At 39.9% G+C, this 17119-nt stretch overlaps 2 protein-coding genes across 2 annotated transcripts; both read right to left on the reverse strand.

Annotated features, from left to right (window-relative positions):
• Positions 1-3750: 3750 nt before the first annotated feature.
• LOC130885906 (putative olfactory receptor 2B8) lies at positions 3751-4695 on the reverse strand. Its single transcript, XM_057787752.1, has one exon. It carries the CDS (start codon positions 4693-4695, stop codon positions 3751-3753), a length of 945 nt encoding a protein of 314 aa, XP_057643735.1.
• A 10778-nt stretch (positions 4696-15473) lies between these two features.
• On the reverse strand, positions 15474-16403 carry LOC130885931 (olfactory receptor 2W3-like). The gene has a single exon (XM_057787775.1). It carries the CDS (start codon positions 16392-16394, stop codon positions 15474-15476), a length of 921 nt encoding a protein of 306 aa, XP_057643758.1. The 5' UTR covers positions 16395-16403.
• Positions 16404-17119: the final 716 nt, after the last annotated feature.

Below are 17119 nucleotides of genomic sequence, written 5' to 3' on the forward strand. Positions count from 1 at the left end.
AAACTTCTTTAACATTTCATTTTCCCTTTCTTTCTCCTCCTTTCTTTCTCCTCTTCTTTCTTCTCTTATTTTCCAGCAGGGTTTCATGTAGTTGAAGCTGCTCTTTCATGATGAGACTGCAAGTGTGTGCCACCAAGTCTTTTTTTGATATTTGTTTGTTTGAAACAACATCTCACTGTGTTGCCAAGCACGTCTTGAACTCACTGTGTGGTATTGGCTGGCCTCAATCTTGAGCTGTTCCTGCCTTGTCTACTGAGTGCTACCATTCCTAGCTTGGGCTGGAATTCCTGCATCTACCGCTATTTCTCAATGTCTTCTTACTTCTCTAGTTTTCTGTTTCATACTGCTTCAAATTCTGTTTAGTATCTTTTTGGGTATGTTTGTAAGCAAGTGTGTGCTCACTTGTGAGGAGGTCAGAGAGTAAAGCTGAGTGTCTTGTTCAGTTGTTTCATCTATCTGTCTGTCTGTCTGTCTATCTATCTATCTATCTATCTATCTATCTATCTATCTATCTATCTATCTTCAAGGTTTCTCCCTAAACCTGGACTTCATCATTTTGGTTAGCCTGGCTGGTCAGTAAGACCCTGAGATTTTTCCATCTCCGTCCTTAGAGATGGAATTATAGAATCCACCATACTAATATGAAACTTTTACATGGTGCCAAGAAACCCAGCTTAGTTCCCCATGCTTTTACAGTAAGCACTTTACCCACTGAGCCATCTCCCAAATCCAAATGTCCTAATAGGTGAAAGTGTCTTAAAGAGACAAGACCCCTTTTCCTGCAAGACTCTGTTCCATAGACACAATAAAACTACAGTTTTCACTCTATCTTTGCAAAGTTTTTACTCTAGACCTGAGCTTTACATGTAGTCCTAGAACTCAACAGACGTCCGTGTCCATTGGTCATGTGTTTAAGGACTCTCTAAGTTTTCAATTTGTCAATCTAAACTTACATAACACTGTGCTTACTTCCACTCTCATGCAAAGATAATCTGTCTGGGTGGATTATCCATATTCAACTCAAGTTCAGTTTTTTTCTGTCATTTAAGTTTTCATAGTGTGAAGGCATTAATGGGAAACAAGCAGCAGCAAACATCCAATAGGTTTTCCATTTGGTGCAATTATGAGTAGCAATGACACCTCTCTGTGTCTTATGCTGTCCTGCTTGGCACAAGAATCAACCTTTGTTTGACAGATACATACTCTATGTTACCAACCCATTGGTCACTTAGTAACTCCACTGATTAAGGGATGGACTGCCATAATATTGTAGTACTTGCCTTCAAACTGCCACTATTTTATTTAATAATTGTCTCAAAGTTCAAGAGTATTCAAACTGACAAGGTGAAAAAGAGGCTGCTAAAGACAAGTTACAAAATATAGTCCTTAAGTGAGAGGTGATAGCTATGGTCTATAAGAAAGAAAGAAAGAAAGAAAGAAAGAAAGAAAGAAAGAAAGAAAGAAAGAAAGAAAGAATTATGCTAAGGTTCTATAATAAAAATCAATCTTCGGGGCCAGAGAGATGGCTCAGTTGTTAAGAGCATTGACTGCTCTCCGAGAGGACCCAGGTTCAAGTCTCAGCACCCACATGGTATCTCACAATGGTCTGTATTTCCAGTGCTGAAGGATCTGGCATCTTTATACAGACATACATGCAGCAAAACACCAATGCACATAAAAATAAGTAAATCTTTAAAAAAAATCTTCTGCAGGGGAAACTGTGAAGAAGAAAGCAGATTTTCTTTCTTTTTTTCTTTTTTTTTTTTTTTACTGGTTTTCTGGTTAATCCTTAGACTGCAAAATACAACTAGAGTGTGTGATAAGTACTGAGTTAAGATAGAAAAGACAGATTTGTGGGTAGAAGGCAAGATGGAGGAAGTGTCCAATATACAGCAATGCAATGCTCCAATGTGGCAATGTAAAGATACAGCAAAGGATCCTCAAACTAAGTGGCTCTTAGTTACTCACTACGAGTAACGGATGACAACACAAGTCAAGAATATGTTTGGACTGAAAAATACAGAAGTTACCAGACAGACCATTTCAGAGGATGAAGAAATCGATTGAAAATGGGCACCACCCACAACCAATATTCAGCCATCATACAGCTGGGCAGTTTTGAGAAGGAAGATTAATCTACCTCATAAGTGTAGGATGATGTCACTTGCTTCAGGACACACATGCAGAGCATAGACTCTCAGAAGTAAAATCTCTGGCTAGGTTGTGGTGGTTACTTTCAATTCTAGCCCTCAGGGGTCAGAGCAAGTGGAATATCTGGGACTGAAACTGTCATGGTCTATATATCAAGTTCCAGGCCAGTCAGAGCTACACAGGGAGACTCTGTCTCAAAAACAAAGAAACAAACAAATAATCCCCCCACAACAACAACAAAAACAAAGAAGGAAATAAAAACTCTGTGTTGTGCTGACGTAATCAGACAATGTAGTTGACAGTACTCTTGTTATAGAAAAGCTTTATCCCAGAGGTGACAAAAAAAAAAAATCAGCGGAGGTGAGAGGGTTGGAATTTAAAATCCTATAAATATCAGATGGCTCACTGAAAGTATCAGTGTTACACTTTTTAGACAAAACACAGTGCCATTGCTTTAGACTTGGTAATATCTATGATTTACATTCACCAAGGGTCTTACAATATACCTCCAAGAATAAAAAGAAACTGTTGTATGAAATTTATGTATCATAAAACCAATATATTTTCAATGGCACTAGTTGTTATGGATGTAAAGAAAAGTCAAATAAATTGTCTTTAAAATAAATCAGTCTTTCGTACTGTACACTACAAACAATCAGAAGTCATTAGACGTTATAAGTACAGAGACAAAATTACTACAGAGCTCAACACTTCACTAATTGATTTTAGATGATACAAAGAAGTCTTGGTTCCATCATTTCATTTACACAATAGCAAACCTTCAAAGCTGCTGTTGTCAAAGTAAGAAACATTCAAGAAAGTGTTTATGAGAACACTGAGTTTTCCAGATAATTTAATTGTGTTTTTTGCTTTATTTTTATAAATATGTTTCGGTATACCTTAAAATTTTAGATACCTTAAAATCATTGCTTAATTAAAATGTTTTTGGGTTTGTATTAAATTTTGTGAAACCATTCATTCAGACACACAAACACATATATTACATATTGTTTTAAGACATTACACAGTTAATTGATGGCAATTAAAATAGTAAAAAGTTTAATTTAAAAATTATAGCATTTCACCCTAAATTTTGCTTTAAGATTTGCCCAGTGGATTGTATGTTTTAAAAGACAGGGTCTAACTCTTACTATGTATCCCTGATTGGCTTGATACTCAAAAGACAAAATCTCGCTTTGAATTTAATGATTCTCCTGACTCAGACTCTCTGGTTCTGGAGTTACAAGCATATGCCATTACACACAGTAGATGGTACTCGTGAAAAAAAAAAGTACATGACTATACAGAAATTATATGTACTTATAATTTACTCCACATGGCAGTCCAATAAGATATACCTAATTTATGGTATCTTATCCTACTTAAATTTTCTCTATAAGGTCTAACTCCATGGTAACAAGACTTATCTTTGATTTGATCTCTGATTATCTACCTATCATCTATCTCTTATCATTTATTCATCTATCAACCCAGTTGAGTTCCTTATACAGTGCTTGCTACACAGATGATTTATGGGTTTAAGTGAAAACTAGGATTTAGATTCACAAAGTTTAAGTGTTTAGGACTGCAAGCCTTGCATTAACTCTTTCTTGAATCTGTGCTTCTCCTGATTATTCTCCTTAGTGCACTTTTGACTTCCTTGTTCCTCAGAGTGTAAATCAGGGGGTTCAACAAAGGAGTTACCAGAGTATAGAAAAGTGCAATGCTTTTATTCACTTCCTGTGAGTAACTAGAGGGAGGCTGGAGGTACATGGAGATGAGGGTGCCGAAGAAGATAATCACTACCAGAAGGTGAGAGCCACAGGTTCCAAAGGCCTTCCGCCTCCCCTGGGCTGACTTTATCTTTAGAACGGCGTGAGTAATGTGGCCATAGGACACTAATATAAGTGAGAGCGGTACCACCAAGAAGAAGACACTGACAGCAAAGAGTTCCGCCTCGTTAATGAAGGTGTTCGTGCAGGCCAGTTTTAGCATCACTGGAACTTCACAGAAGAAATGGTCCAGTCGGTTTCTGCCACAGAGGGGCAGAGTCATGGTCAATGCTGTCTGTACCATAGAATTGCCAAACCCTGTGACCCAGGCAGTTATAACGAGCTGTAAGCAAAGCTGTGGATGCATGATCACCATGTAGTGGAGTGGGCGGCAGACAGCGGCATAGCGATCGTAAGCCATCACCGATAAGAGTACACACTCCACTCCCCCAAGTCCCAGGGCAATAAAGAGTTGTGTCACACAGCCCCCGTAAGTGATGGTCTTGTCCTTCCCCTTGAAGTTGAACAGTGTCTGAGGGACAGTGCAAGTAGTCAAGCAAAGATCCATGAAGGAGAGATTAGAAAGGAAGAAATACATGGGGGTGTGGAGGTGAGGGTCGACAACGGACAGCAGAATGATGGTGCTGTTGCCTAGGAAGCTCAAGAAATAGATGACCAGGATGACCGCGAAGAGAGCTGTTTCGAGCTGAGGCCGGTTGGAGAAGCCCAGGAGAATGAAGCCAGAAAAGAGGCTGCCATTAGCTCTGTCCATTGCAGTCCACCTGTGGGAAACGAGAGCAACACTTAGCTGGAGGCTTCTTTCAGTTTCTTCTCCTAAGTAAATGCAACTGGACTGGGAAACTGGTCCCAGTTTTGCTGGAAAGCAGCTACTGTGTTGCAGTTTTCCACAGGGTCAGCATTTCCTATGTGTTTTGTTAAGAGCCCTGTCACTGTTACGTTCCTTGAAGACATGAGCGTGTTAAGCTTTAAACAGGCTTTAAGAAAAAAGACTCAACCCTTTCTCTGGGTGGAGTCACCTAATAAATGGCAGGGGGTTGAATCCAAATCTGCAGTATGGTCTCATAACTTCCATCGGATAAACTTTAAAGTGACTTGAATATCTCAAGATTAAATCAAATTTTCCTCAGTAAGATGCAAATTTGATCCTTCTATCTTGGGGATTATAAAATAAAACATTTTAGAATGGTTTTCCTAGTTCTTTTTTGCTCAGAGAAAGCATTTATTTTCTGAAAATACATAGAGAAGGAAATGTAGCCTTGACAAGCAGTAATGGAACACTGTATTTTAATATCTGTGCAGCCAGGGTATGGATGGGCCCGGAATCTAGAAGCATTCTAGTGATTGGAAGGCCACTACTGTAAATGTTTTTTGATTTCAGGGTACCAGCCTTGATTCCTCATCCTCAGTGGCACTCCACAAAGAGCTGGAGACTGTTTGTCCAATGTTTGCTCTTTTCTTTTCTCTACTTTATAATTAAAAAAAAAACCTTCTCAGTGTAACAGAGAATTTTTTCCAACTTTTGACTTGAAATTTTCAAAAATATCAACTTCATAAAAGAATCCACTTTCCTATTTAAATAACTGTTCCTGAAGTCTCTAATGCATTTCTTTCTCTCATGACTTCCCATGATTCAAATTTCGTACTGCGTATTACAAGGACCCCAGGATGCTGGACCACATTCTACAACTGAGCTACATTTCCAGCCCCAGCAGCAGCAAAACTATAACCTACAAAAGATCTGGGCAACAGACAGAGGAGGAGGATGAATTAGAACAGAATATAATGGCAGATATGTATGAAAAGTGCCGTAAAGAAATCAATTACTTTGCATACTAACTTAAAAAGTTAAAAAGTGTCTTCAATATTATATAGCATGAAAATAAAAATAAATTGTTCTGTGCAAATTTCTTGAGCGTATAAAAATAAAAACTGAAAATAAAATAGAATAAAACAATAACATAAGCTTAAAAATGGCCATAGCTAGCTATACATGCTAGTTCACACATGTAATGTCAGAGTAGAAGGATGAGTTTTTCAAAACCATCTCCTGTTACATGGAAAATTCAAGACTGGGTGGGGCTGGATGAGACCATGTCTTTAAAAATGGCTATAGATTATTAGTAACTAATTTTGTATTGCTGAAAGTGTTAGCTGTCCTGGAGGAAAGCCTTGAACAATAGCTATGCAACAGTTGCCTGTACAATGGTTGCTTTATTTCCCATACAAGGGAAATGTTCATGCTCCAAAACCCAGCCTGTTTGGAAAGATGTGGTTTCCTTTCCACTTCTTCCCATCCATTGGAGGCAGATGTTGATAAGTAGTCATGCATAGTCTTTTTTATTGCTGTCTTGTGTGCAATCTTGCCAGACCCTGCTAATCCTTTATAATCATAATTTGTCTATACACAAGGTTTCTTACTGGCTGAGGAAAAACTTTACCTTCTGTCTATTGTGCCTTTCTTGTTGGACTCTTGGGTGGCAGATTCTTTATATTCTTTTCAGTGATTACTTTAGTGGCAGTAACTGTCATGACAAAAAGGAAGACAATTTGGAATAAATTCTAAAATCCAACAAAATGGGAGCAAAGTACTTGCATTCTAAGCATAAATCTGCAATTAATATGTTTTGAGATTTTAAAGTTTGATTTTCCACTCCCCTTTTCCCAGCTGTTTCTCTTTCCAAATAGAAGAGATAATGTTGTTGCCTTTCGTCCTGGGCTGGAACCCAGGCAGGCTCAATAGCTAGAGCACCCTATTCCATCTAAGAACTCATCAGCGAAAGCATGTTTTCCAGTGACGATAGAGCTCATCATTTCTTTCTCTTTTACATTAGCAGGGCTTGTTTCAAGAATTCCAAACATAGTGTCAACTTAAGAATCAGTTTTTATCCATTTCTGTTAGCACTCACCTTTGATTCTTCTTCCAAAGGTTATCAGTGTTCCATAGAAGATAATCTGAAGCAAGAAAACCATACATTTTTTCCTAAAACACAAGTAATTCATTGTAATCACAAGGCAGAATCAAATCAGCACAGATTATTTCAAGATGTTTCCATATAGTCACATTAGTTCTCCAGCCCTGGCCATGATGAATACGAGAGCTCAACACAACAGGAATTTATTGTTTCACAGTTCTGAAGGCTATAAATCCAGAATCAAGGTATGAGCAGAAGTGGGATCTCTCTCGAACCTCTACGAACCTGAATCCTTTCTTGTGTCATTCTGTCCTTCTTGTGCTTTGCTGGCACTCCTTGGAGTCCTGTGGGTTGTGTGTGTGTGTAGCTTCAATCTCTGTCTTCACGTCAAATGGCATTTTCTGTTTTTCTTCTAAGCCTAGTGGCCATGGATTGAGGCTCACTAAATTAACTATAATGCTATGTTAACTTGATTATATATGCAAAGTCAGGCACCAGAGATTAGGATTTCTGTTCGTTTTTTTTTGGGGGGGAGGGAGTAAAATATGAAAATATCTTAATTGCATATGTCAAATTATAATGCTTTCTTACTATAAATTCATTTCCATTGGGTAGTGTAAGACCAAAGATGAGCATATTAGTTCTAGCCTGTTTCAAATTCATAAATGAGATAAATTGACCATGAAGGTTGCTGACATTATGATTTAGATAGTATTTATTTCTTCTGCCTCACACATAGTGGAAGTCACTTGCCAGGAATACCAGATAAAGCTCTTCATTATACATCTTTGCTACAACCGGAAGATTGAAAACAATACAGATTGTACATTTTAAGTCTTGCAAAATTTTAGACCTGTATTTAGTTTTAATGGGATAGAAATTATTTAAATCCTTTTCCTTCTGGCGTGCAAGGTTACTCATCTAACTTGGAATTCAGGATCCTACTCTGGTCTAGAATTTATTCTATTAGTAAACTTATGTACAGACATTACTTCTCCAGGTAACACCCAGTATTCTATAGGGTCTAAATCAGAAGTTAAGTGAACAACCTTAGCTGGCTTGGGGAGCAACTGAGCTGGTGTTGGATCAAAAATATGGAATCCTTTGAAGATGAGTAAAAAAGATTGCAGATAGTCAGCTGCCTCCTGGAAGAAGCGAGGAGGTCTTTGAACCCCAAAGACTGGTGTTGGCGGGAACATTAATATTAGGCAAATTAAAATCACATCTTCAAACATGGCACATTCTGTGATTATCAGTGTGTGAGTTTGGCTGTGGAACTTCAGGACAGGGTTACGTGATGGGTAGCCAAAATAGAATTCTTAGAATAAATATAAATTTCACATGGAAGTATGCTTTAAATATGTTGTCCTATGGATGGTCTTTAAAAATGGATAATGACCCAAAGGCTACGCAGGCCTTTGAATTTGATAGCAGTTTCTTCAAAAGCTACTGTTGATAAAACCTGGGTTTTCCCAGGAAGCTTTTCTTCCCATGAATTTTAGAGTCCTACAATGAAACAGAAGTTGAACCAGAAATCTGTGGCATCTGCCCATGCATAAAAGGGCAAATGTTATGTCAGAGGAATCTTTTTATGAACTACCAAGTCCCCGGATTTGCTTTGGGGACCGAGATGCTTAAGGATGTGCTTATTTCCAGTGGCCCCAAGAGTGCCTTGCCCCGTGTAGCTCATTAACCCCTGTTCAGGTAGCCAGAGTTTGATGCCTCCAGGGAGCAGTGGAAGTGAAAGGCTCCGGAGAGGCCAAATGGATGGTTATCCTATTGTCTCTGCTCCATCTCCATCTGACATACCTAGTAGAGGTGCTGACATTTCAGGGGTCAGACTTTAAATTCTTCACCTTTCAGAAACACTTTTTTTCCCCTACCTAACGGGAAAGAGGTCCTCAAGTATAACATTCTGGGCCTTTCCCCCTATGACTCTGTGCTTGTCCTATTGATCCAGTACATGTTTTGATGGTGCTATTAACTGTATTACCTTCCAGAGTTTTAGAGACCTTGTCAGTCAGTCATACCTGGTCTACTCTATCTCATCAACCCTATGTCCATAGCCTAAAATATGCAAATGTCTTCCATCAGAAAAATATAAAGAGGGGAGTGGAAGTGATAGAGCATGTGTTGGAGGCCTTAAGTTCAAGCTGTGGGATTAAAAAAATAGACAAGGAGAAAAGTAGAATCCCACCATATTCCTTTTTTTTTTTTTTAAATGATAGTTTTTCACTATATAGTGACTGGTTGACTTTGAATTCATGGGAATTCTCCTGCCTCACCCTCTCAGAGCACTGTAATTAAAGGTCTGAGCCACTGTGTCCAGCTCCTTTCAATCTATTTTAATCCTTTTCATTCATTATCTTGGAACAATATATTCATATTCTTCTCCTCCCAACAAAATTTCCTTGTATCATGATTTCTTTGCTTATTACTCTGGTGACGGCACTTTCAGTGAGGTTTCTAACTCCCTTCCTGTCACGTGGTCCAGGCGCTTGATGTAATCTGATGTCAGTGCTTTCCCATCTTTCAAGAAGTCACATTCTTTAATAACAACCTGCTTTTCTCTGTTATTCCTTGAGCTCAGAATTACCTGCTTTATTTCTTTTCTAGGCACAAACCTGTGAACTTTTATTTTTATTTATTTAGCGTGCTTTTGGTGCTGGGGATCGAGCCCAGTCTTCGTGCATGTTAGTGAAATGCTCTCCTATGAAGCAGTACCACAGCACTTTAACTTTCTCTTGTAGTGCGAGTAATATAAACCCAGAGACAGATATTAGGATTCAAGCTGAAGATCAGAAAAGCAAAGCAGCCAGCTACTGGCTTTTACCTCTACCTCAGACCAAAATGGGCAATCCTGTCTCCACGAATCCTCATACTGGGACCAAGCTGAGACCTACCTCCTCCTGTTTTATATTCCTCTCTAGGGTTGGGATTAAAGACACGCACCACCACCTCCCGACCTCTATGGCTGACTAGTGTGGCTGCTGGGATTACAGGTGTGTGCCATCACTGCCCAGCCTCTGCGGCTGACTAGTGTGGCTGTTTTGCATTCTGATCTTCAAGCAAACTTTTTTTTTTTTTTTTTTATTAAAACACAAATACTATACTGCTATGTACCACAGCACTTTAATTTTTTTCTACCTGGAATGGTCTCACTGGTTGCCCAGGCTGACCTTGAACTCTTGATTCACCTGCCGCAGTCTCCCGAGTAGCTGAGATTACAGATGGACAGCACAGCGCCTGGTTGAATTCTGAGTGTTTGCAGGGCTGGGGCAGAAGTCGACCTCCAGTGTCTTCTTCACCTGTTCTCCACTGTAGTTTTTTGAGACAGATTCTTGTTGAGCCTGGAGTTCACTAATTTAGCAAAATTGCCTGGCTAGCAGTCCCCATGATTCCTCCAGTCTCTCCCTGGTTCTGGAATTGCTGGCACTTTTGTGTAGATGCTGGAAAATCCAAACTCAGGTCCTTATGCTTCCACAGCAAGCGCTTTATTGACTGAGCCACCTTCTCAGCCCTGAAATTTTACTTTTAATTGACAAGATAATTATTTATTTCTATAGTGTATGCATATTATGCAGGCATCACACAACAATAACTAACATGTATCCCCTCAAATCTTAATCACAGTGATGAAATCAACTGAAATCTCTTTCTCTAGCAGTCTTGAAATACATACCACATTAATATTAACATCTCTCCAATAGAACATCAGGACCTTTTCCCTCTAATTAGGACTTTGAATTCACTGGCTAACATCCTCTCGCTACATTGCTGCTCTACCTGCTTTTGGCAATGACTCCGCCCTATTTTCTGTTTCTGTAAAGACAGCATTTCTAGACTCCACACGAGATCTTACAGTACTCACCCTTCTGTTTCTGACTCATTTAGCTTTATGATATTCAGTTCCATCCGTGTTATTTCAAATGATAAAATTTCATTTTTTTAATATCTGGAAAATAATTGTATACCAATCCTGGTGGCACAGGTCTTGAGGCCTACCATTTTTCAGGTGAAGGAAGGGGATCAATTGTTCCAGTGCAGGGTAAACTAGATAAGATCAGGATTCATAGACAAAGAAGCAGACAAACAGGTAACCCCTCAAACAACAGAAAAGAATTCAATTGTGTATATTGAACACTTTATTCATTTATCCATTGATGACACATAGGTTGAAGAATCTTCTTACTGTGTAAGAATGACAAATTCCATCCCTGCTTAAACTGAATTGCAAGATCATCACTGAGGGGCTGGAGAGATGGCTCAGCGGTTAAGAGTGCTGACTGCTCTTCCAAGGGACCTGTGTCCAATTCCCAGCACCCACATGACAGCTCACAACTGTCTGTAACTCTAAGATCTGACACCCTCACACAGGCACACATGCAGGAAAAACACCAATGCACATAAAATAAAAATAAGTAAGTTATGTAAAAAAAAAGATCACCGATTTCAGGATGAAGACTCTTAACAAGGTGATGTCTTGACTTGAGAACCTCTGGACAGGAAAACTGAAAAGAGACAGGCAATGGACAGGATCTGCCAAGCAGCTATCTTATATTGAAGTCTGAAACTTGGAGGACCCTGCTCACTTAGCTGGATTCCTTCAATCACAACGAATGCAACAACCATTGTCTCTCTCTTCACGGCCCTGTGAAGAAGCCCATTCTGTAGTCCCCACTTACGGGGCTCCCAACTTTAGAATTCAGTTAAAGCCCTTCATGTTCCAAAAAGCACCTTTTCATCTAGGTTGGGTCAGCCATGCCTCAACATGTCCCTTAAAGGAGTCAAACCAGCAACCGCTAAGCAAGAACTAAAATAAGTCATACAAACATCTAACCCCTGCTTGGCATTCCAGGGCGGCCTGAGGTACACAGTGAGATACTGCCTAAAAACAACATAGACAAACAGCAAACAACCCTAAGAACGAAGCAGGAGATGAGGCTCTGTGCGACTGTGCTTACTTAGTGCGCAGCAGCTTTGGGTTCAATCCCCAGCATGGCAACAGACAACCAAACACCCAAAGAAAGAGAAAGAAGAATTAATAAAGAGAAATGGCAGGATAAATTGGTGAAAAGGAATTTTGGATTAATTCTTGTTCAGGCTATTATTCTGTTTTGGCTTTAAACATTTGAAAAATAGATCTATTCATTTGTGTGTAGACAAGCCATGGCACATGTGGAGGCCAGAAGACAGCTGTAGAAGTCAACTCTTTCTTCAGCATGTAGGTCACAGAGATCAAACTCAGGTTGTCAGATTTGGAGGCAAATGCCCTTACCCACTGATTCATCTGCTCAGTCCTCTGGTCTGGCTTTTAAGCTAAGCAACTGGTAAGACTCTGAATACTTTCTAATGATAAAGGATTTTTTTGTAAATGAAAAGCTATTTATATATGATTTTGTATCTATTGTGTGTGTGTATGTGTGTGTGTCTGTGTGTCTGTGTGATGTACTACAGAGCAAGCACAGCAGTCAGAGGACAACTTGTGGGTAGGATTGGATTCTCTATTTCCAACTTCACGCATGTTCCAGGGGTCAAACTCAGGTTGTTGGGCTTTCCAACAAGTTCCTTATTGCAATGAGCCATCTCACCAACCCCATAACTAAAACTTCCAAATCCACTTCTTTCCCTTCATTTTACAGAGGTTGAAAGCTGCACCTTCTCACTGAATTGCTATGCGATCTCACTGTCCTGGTCAGTGTCATAATCATCAGTTCATTGTTGTAGCTTACACCTACTACGGACTGCAATGCATTAGCGTGCACCTATGGACTGCAATGCATTAGCGTGCACCTACGGACTGCAATGCATGGCATGGTACTGGGGAGAGTTTTTTGAATTCATCTTGTATTAGGAGGTTTTCTGCATAAGGGGAAATTTTGCATAAGGAGAAATTTTGAAGCCATGGGAACTGGTGTGTAGGTGTGAATGTTTGTAGAGAGGAAATTAAATCACTCTAAGACAGAAATACCTTTCAAACAGAGACATAACTTTGTTGAGTTTTACTCAATGAATTTTTTTCTGCTAGTTTAAGAGGCACTTGCTGTTTTCTACTTGTGATGCAAATCTTTATTACTCGATGCAGTATCTACTCTATAAAACCAGCTCAATAAACTTCAAAAAGAACAATGTCTCTAATAAATAGAAAGCAATTTGATTTTTAAGTCATGTTGAAACTACATTCAACAATATCTACTGAAAACCAACCCCTCCCTCCCTCCCTCCCTCCCTCCCTCCCTCCCTCCCTCCCTCCCTCCCTCCCTCCCTCTCTTCCTCCTTCTTTCACCTGTCTTCCTTCCTTCCTTCCTTCCTTCCTTCCTTCCTTCCTTCCTTCCTTCCTTCCTTCCTTCCTTCCTTCTTTCCTTCCTTCCTTCTTTTTTTTTTCCTTTCTGGGTTTTCAAGACAGGGTTTCTCTGTGTAGCCCTGGCTATCCTGGGATTTGCTTTGTAGACCAGGCTGGCCTTGGACTTACTGACCTACTGAAAAGTTGAATGGTATGGTAGCTGTTTTTCGAAGACTCAACAGGGTAGGACACTTTTAAAAAAATTATTTTTTATGTGTCTCTGTGTGTGCTGGTAAGACTTTATCTCCACAATTTGCATGTAGGTGCCATGGAAGCCAGAAAGCAGCACTACATTTTTGGAAGTGGATTATAGGCAATTGTGAGCTGTCTACTGTGTGTGCTGGGAACTAAATGGTGTCTTCTACAAGAGCAGTAGGTGCTCTTCACTGCTGAACTATCTCTTCATCCCTAGAACCCCTGTTTTAAAGATAACAGTGAGATGATAGTTGCAGACAAGATGTATTTCTATTACTAGGAAAGTAATAGGACCTTATGACTTTTCCATATATTACAAAAATAAGCACTTGTTTCTTTGTACAAGCACCTTAATGTCTATTTGAATAAGGGAACCTACACACTCCACACACACTTTTCATACTTGCTTCATGGCTTCCATATAAAATAAAGTTGGACTTTTTTCTGGGCCACCAACTCATAGATAATGACATGGAGACTTACTATTCATTATGGAAGCTTGGCCTTAGCTCAGGCTTTTCCCCCAGCGAGCTCTTATAACTTAAATTAACTTGTTTCTGTTGTCTGTGTTTTGCAGTGTGGCTTGGTAGTTTCTCCTCTGTACCATGTGTCTGACTTCTTCAGTGTCTCACTGGCATCTCCCTGCTGGCATCTCTTGAGGGCCTAGATTCATCCCAAGTTCCTACCTCTGCCAAGAAGTTCCACCTGTTCTCTCCTTCCTACCTAATGGCTACTTAGAGCCTTATTAAGCCAATCGCAATGACACATCTTTACACAGTATAAACAAATATTCTGTAACAAAAAGTCCCTTAATGAAAATTGGTTTTTAAGAAATGAGAACTCCTCCTGATACATCAAGTCACTTGTGATGAATTCTTAGTCTTGTGACTTGTGGTGTTTGGGGGTGCTGTTTCCTAATCTGGGAAACCAAAGGATGCAAATGGATGATTGTTTTTTAAAAACTAATCCATATTAAAATCAAATATGGAGCTTTTATAATACTTCTGAATTTCTGTGTTTCAAACTTGGGAAAATATATAGGTAATTTAATGTAGCAGATCAAAGAAATAATATTTAACTTTCTGTTTTGTTTTTATGAGACAGGGTCTCATGTAGCTCAGGCTTACTCTGAGCTCCCTGTCCAGTTAAGGATTACCCAGAATTTCTGATTCTCCCATTTCCACCTCACAAGTGCAAGGATTATAGGCATACACTACCACACATTGCTTAGTCAAAAATTTTAAATTAAGAAATATATACAGAGAGATGACACAGTGTGTAGTCGTGTTTGCTACTGAAGACCTGAGTTTGGCCATTGAGACCAACATGGTGGAAGGAGATAATCTGCTGCAGGTTATCACTTGCCTTCACATGCATACTGTGGCATGCATGTACTTGCATGTGCATGTGTACAAATAAATAAATACAACTAAAACCACACCTATATCAGGGTTTCTCTGTATAACTCAGGTTAACCTCAAGCACATGATCCTCCTGAATGCTGGGATGACTGGGATACTTACATGGCTGTTTCCTAAAATAATACTGTAGATCACATCTAGACAAATGCTCTATCTTATTCACACAATGAGTATTGCATTAATTTATACAATGATGTAATGAGTAAAGCATTAATTTATAGTTGATAAATGGCAAATGTAAGTGTTTAGGGATTCCATTGGCTCAGTTTCTCCATAAAACAATGTTATATAAATGGCTAATGAGAAAAATCATGATTTTCCTCTCAGTCAAGCTTTAGTCTTAATTCATATATATGAAGCACTGATTCATGATTTGGGCTGAGTTTTAAGCAGTCGCGGTCAACTTAGAAGGGAAACGACCAGATGCTTTGGCATATCAGATGCAAGGTGTTTGTTTTAGGGACCACATCTTACCTATCACATAGTGAATTAGCATCTATTTGAGGCTATACAACACATACTCCCAAGTCTCACCACTGGTGGGTTTATTGGACAAGCGAAAGTATTTAGATGAATTGAATTTTAAGCTTTCGTCCTACTTATTACAGGTTTGTGCTGAGTAAATGACAGAAGCAACATGAGGGGAAGCCCTCTGCCCCTATTTCCTAGTCACGAGTCTCTTCAGTGCTCCCTTTACATCCTTGTTCCTCAGCGTATAGATGACGGGGTTTAACATGGGAGTTACCAAGTTGTAAAAGAGCGTAAGAAATTTTCCTTGGTCCTGAGAAGCTTTGTGCCCTGGTTGCATATACATATAGATGATATTCCCATAAAACAAGGAGACTACGGTGAGGTGGGACCCACATGTGTTGAAAGCCTTCCTCCTTCCTGAGGCCGACTTGATCCTCATCACTGCTAGAGCAATGTAGCTGTAAGAAACTAGGATGAGAGCCAGGGGCGCCAGCACTATTATTACCGATAAGATGAAAACAGTGCTTTCCACAGCCACAGTATCCACACAGGCAATTTTTATCAGAGCTGGCATCTCACACAAGAAGTGCCTCACCTGACATCTGCCACATCGTGGCAGCTTCATGGTCACAGGAGACATGACCAGGGAGTTGAGGAGTCCAACACTCCAGGCCACAGACACCAACTTCCAGCAGAGCTGAGAATGCATGATGACCGAGTAGTGAAGAGGCTTGCAGATTGCAGTGAAGCGGTCATAAGCCATGACAGCCAGCAAAACACACTCGGTGCCTCCTAGGCCTAGAAACATGAACAGCTGGATCGCACAGCCAGTGTAACTGATGGTCTTGTCCTGGCCTCCTAAGTTGAAGAGCAGCTGAGGGATGGAGCTGGTGGTGAAGCAGAGATCGAGGAAGGACAAGTTGGTGAGGAAAAAGTACATGGGGGTGTGGAGGCAGGGGTCCAGATGGGACACTAAGATAATGACAATGTTGCCCACGAGAGTCACCAGGTAGAAGACGAGAACAAACACGAAGAGGATGGATTCTAGCCTGGGTCTGTCTGAGAAGCCTAGCAGGATGAACTGTTCCTGGCAGCTCTGGTTGATCATGGCATCAAAGGTCAGGACGTGCCTGTAGGAAAGCCATGACAACCACGTCACGTTCATGAGAGACAAGTTTAAGTCATCAGCAGAGGGACAAAGAGCTGCACATCATTTCAAAATCCTGAGAAGATCTATACAACAGCTCCTGAGAAAATACTTGTATTGGCCTCTTTTCTTTCTTTTGGGATACCAAAGATATACGGAGCATTATATATTGTTTGAACAGCACAGAAGCGTAGAGAGATCAGGAGAGGATGACTGATATCCCGAATAGACCACTGCTGCATTATCGATGCGTTTCCCTTTAGCTTTTTCTTGGCTGCACATGTGACATACACCAAATGGTCATGTGTTTAAGATTTCACTGTCTGAATTCCGTTTTGAAAATATTTATTTATTTAGCATGTGTGTGTGTGTGTGTGTGAATGTTTGCCTGCATGTATGTAAGCACATTACCTGTGTGCAGTTCCCTTCAAGTTCAGAAGACAGTGACCTGTCATGTGGATAATGGAAACCAGACCTGGCTCCAAACTTATGAACCCTCTCTATAATGCTATGTCTGAATTTCCTATCATTCAATACTCTAAGAATTTACCTTAGTTTTAAAATTACATAAAACAACAGTAATTGGCATTTCTATCACTGTGCTACCTTTCCTTGGCAGTTGCTCACCAAGGATGTTTTATGCGTACTAAAGATCTAAACAGTTTACGGGTGTGCCTGCTTTATTG

The sequence above is a fragment of the Chionomys nivalis genome, chromosome 13 (assembly GCF_950005125.1).
Source record: "Chionomys nivalis chromosome 13, mChiNiv1.1, whole genome shotgun sequence".
NCBI classification, from domain to species: Eukaryota; Metazoa; Chordata; class Mammalia; order Rodentia; family Cricetidae; genus Chionomys; species Chionomys nivalis.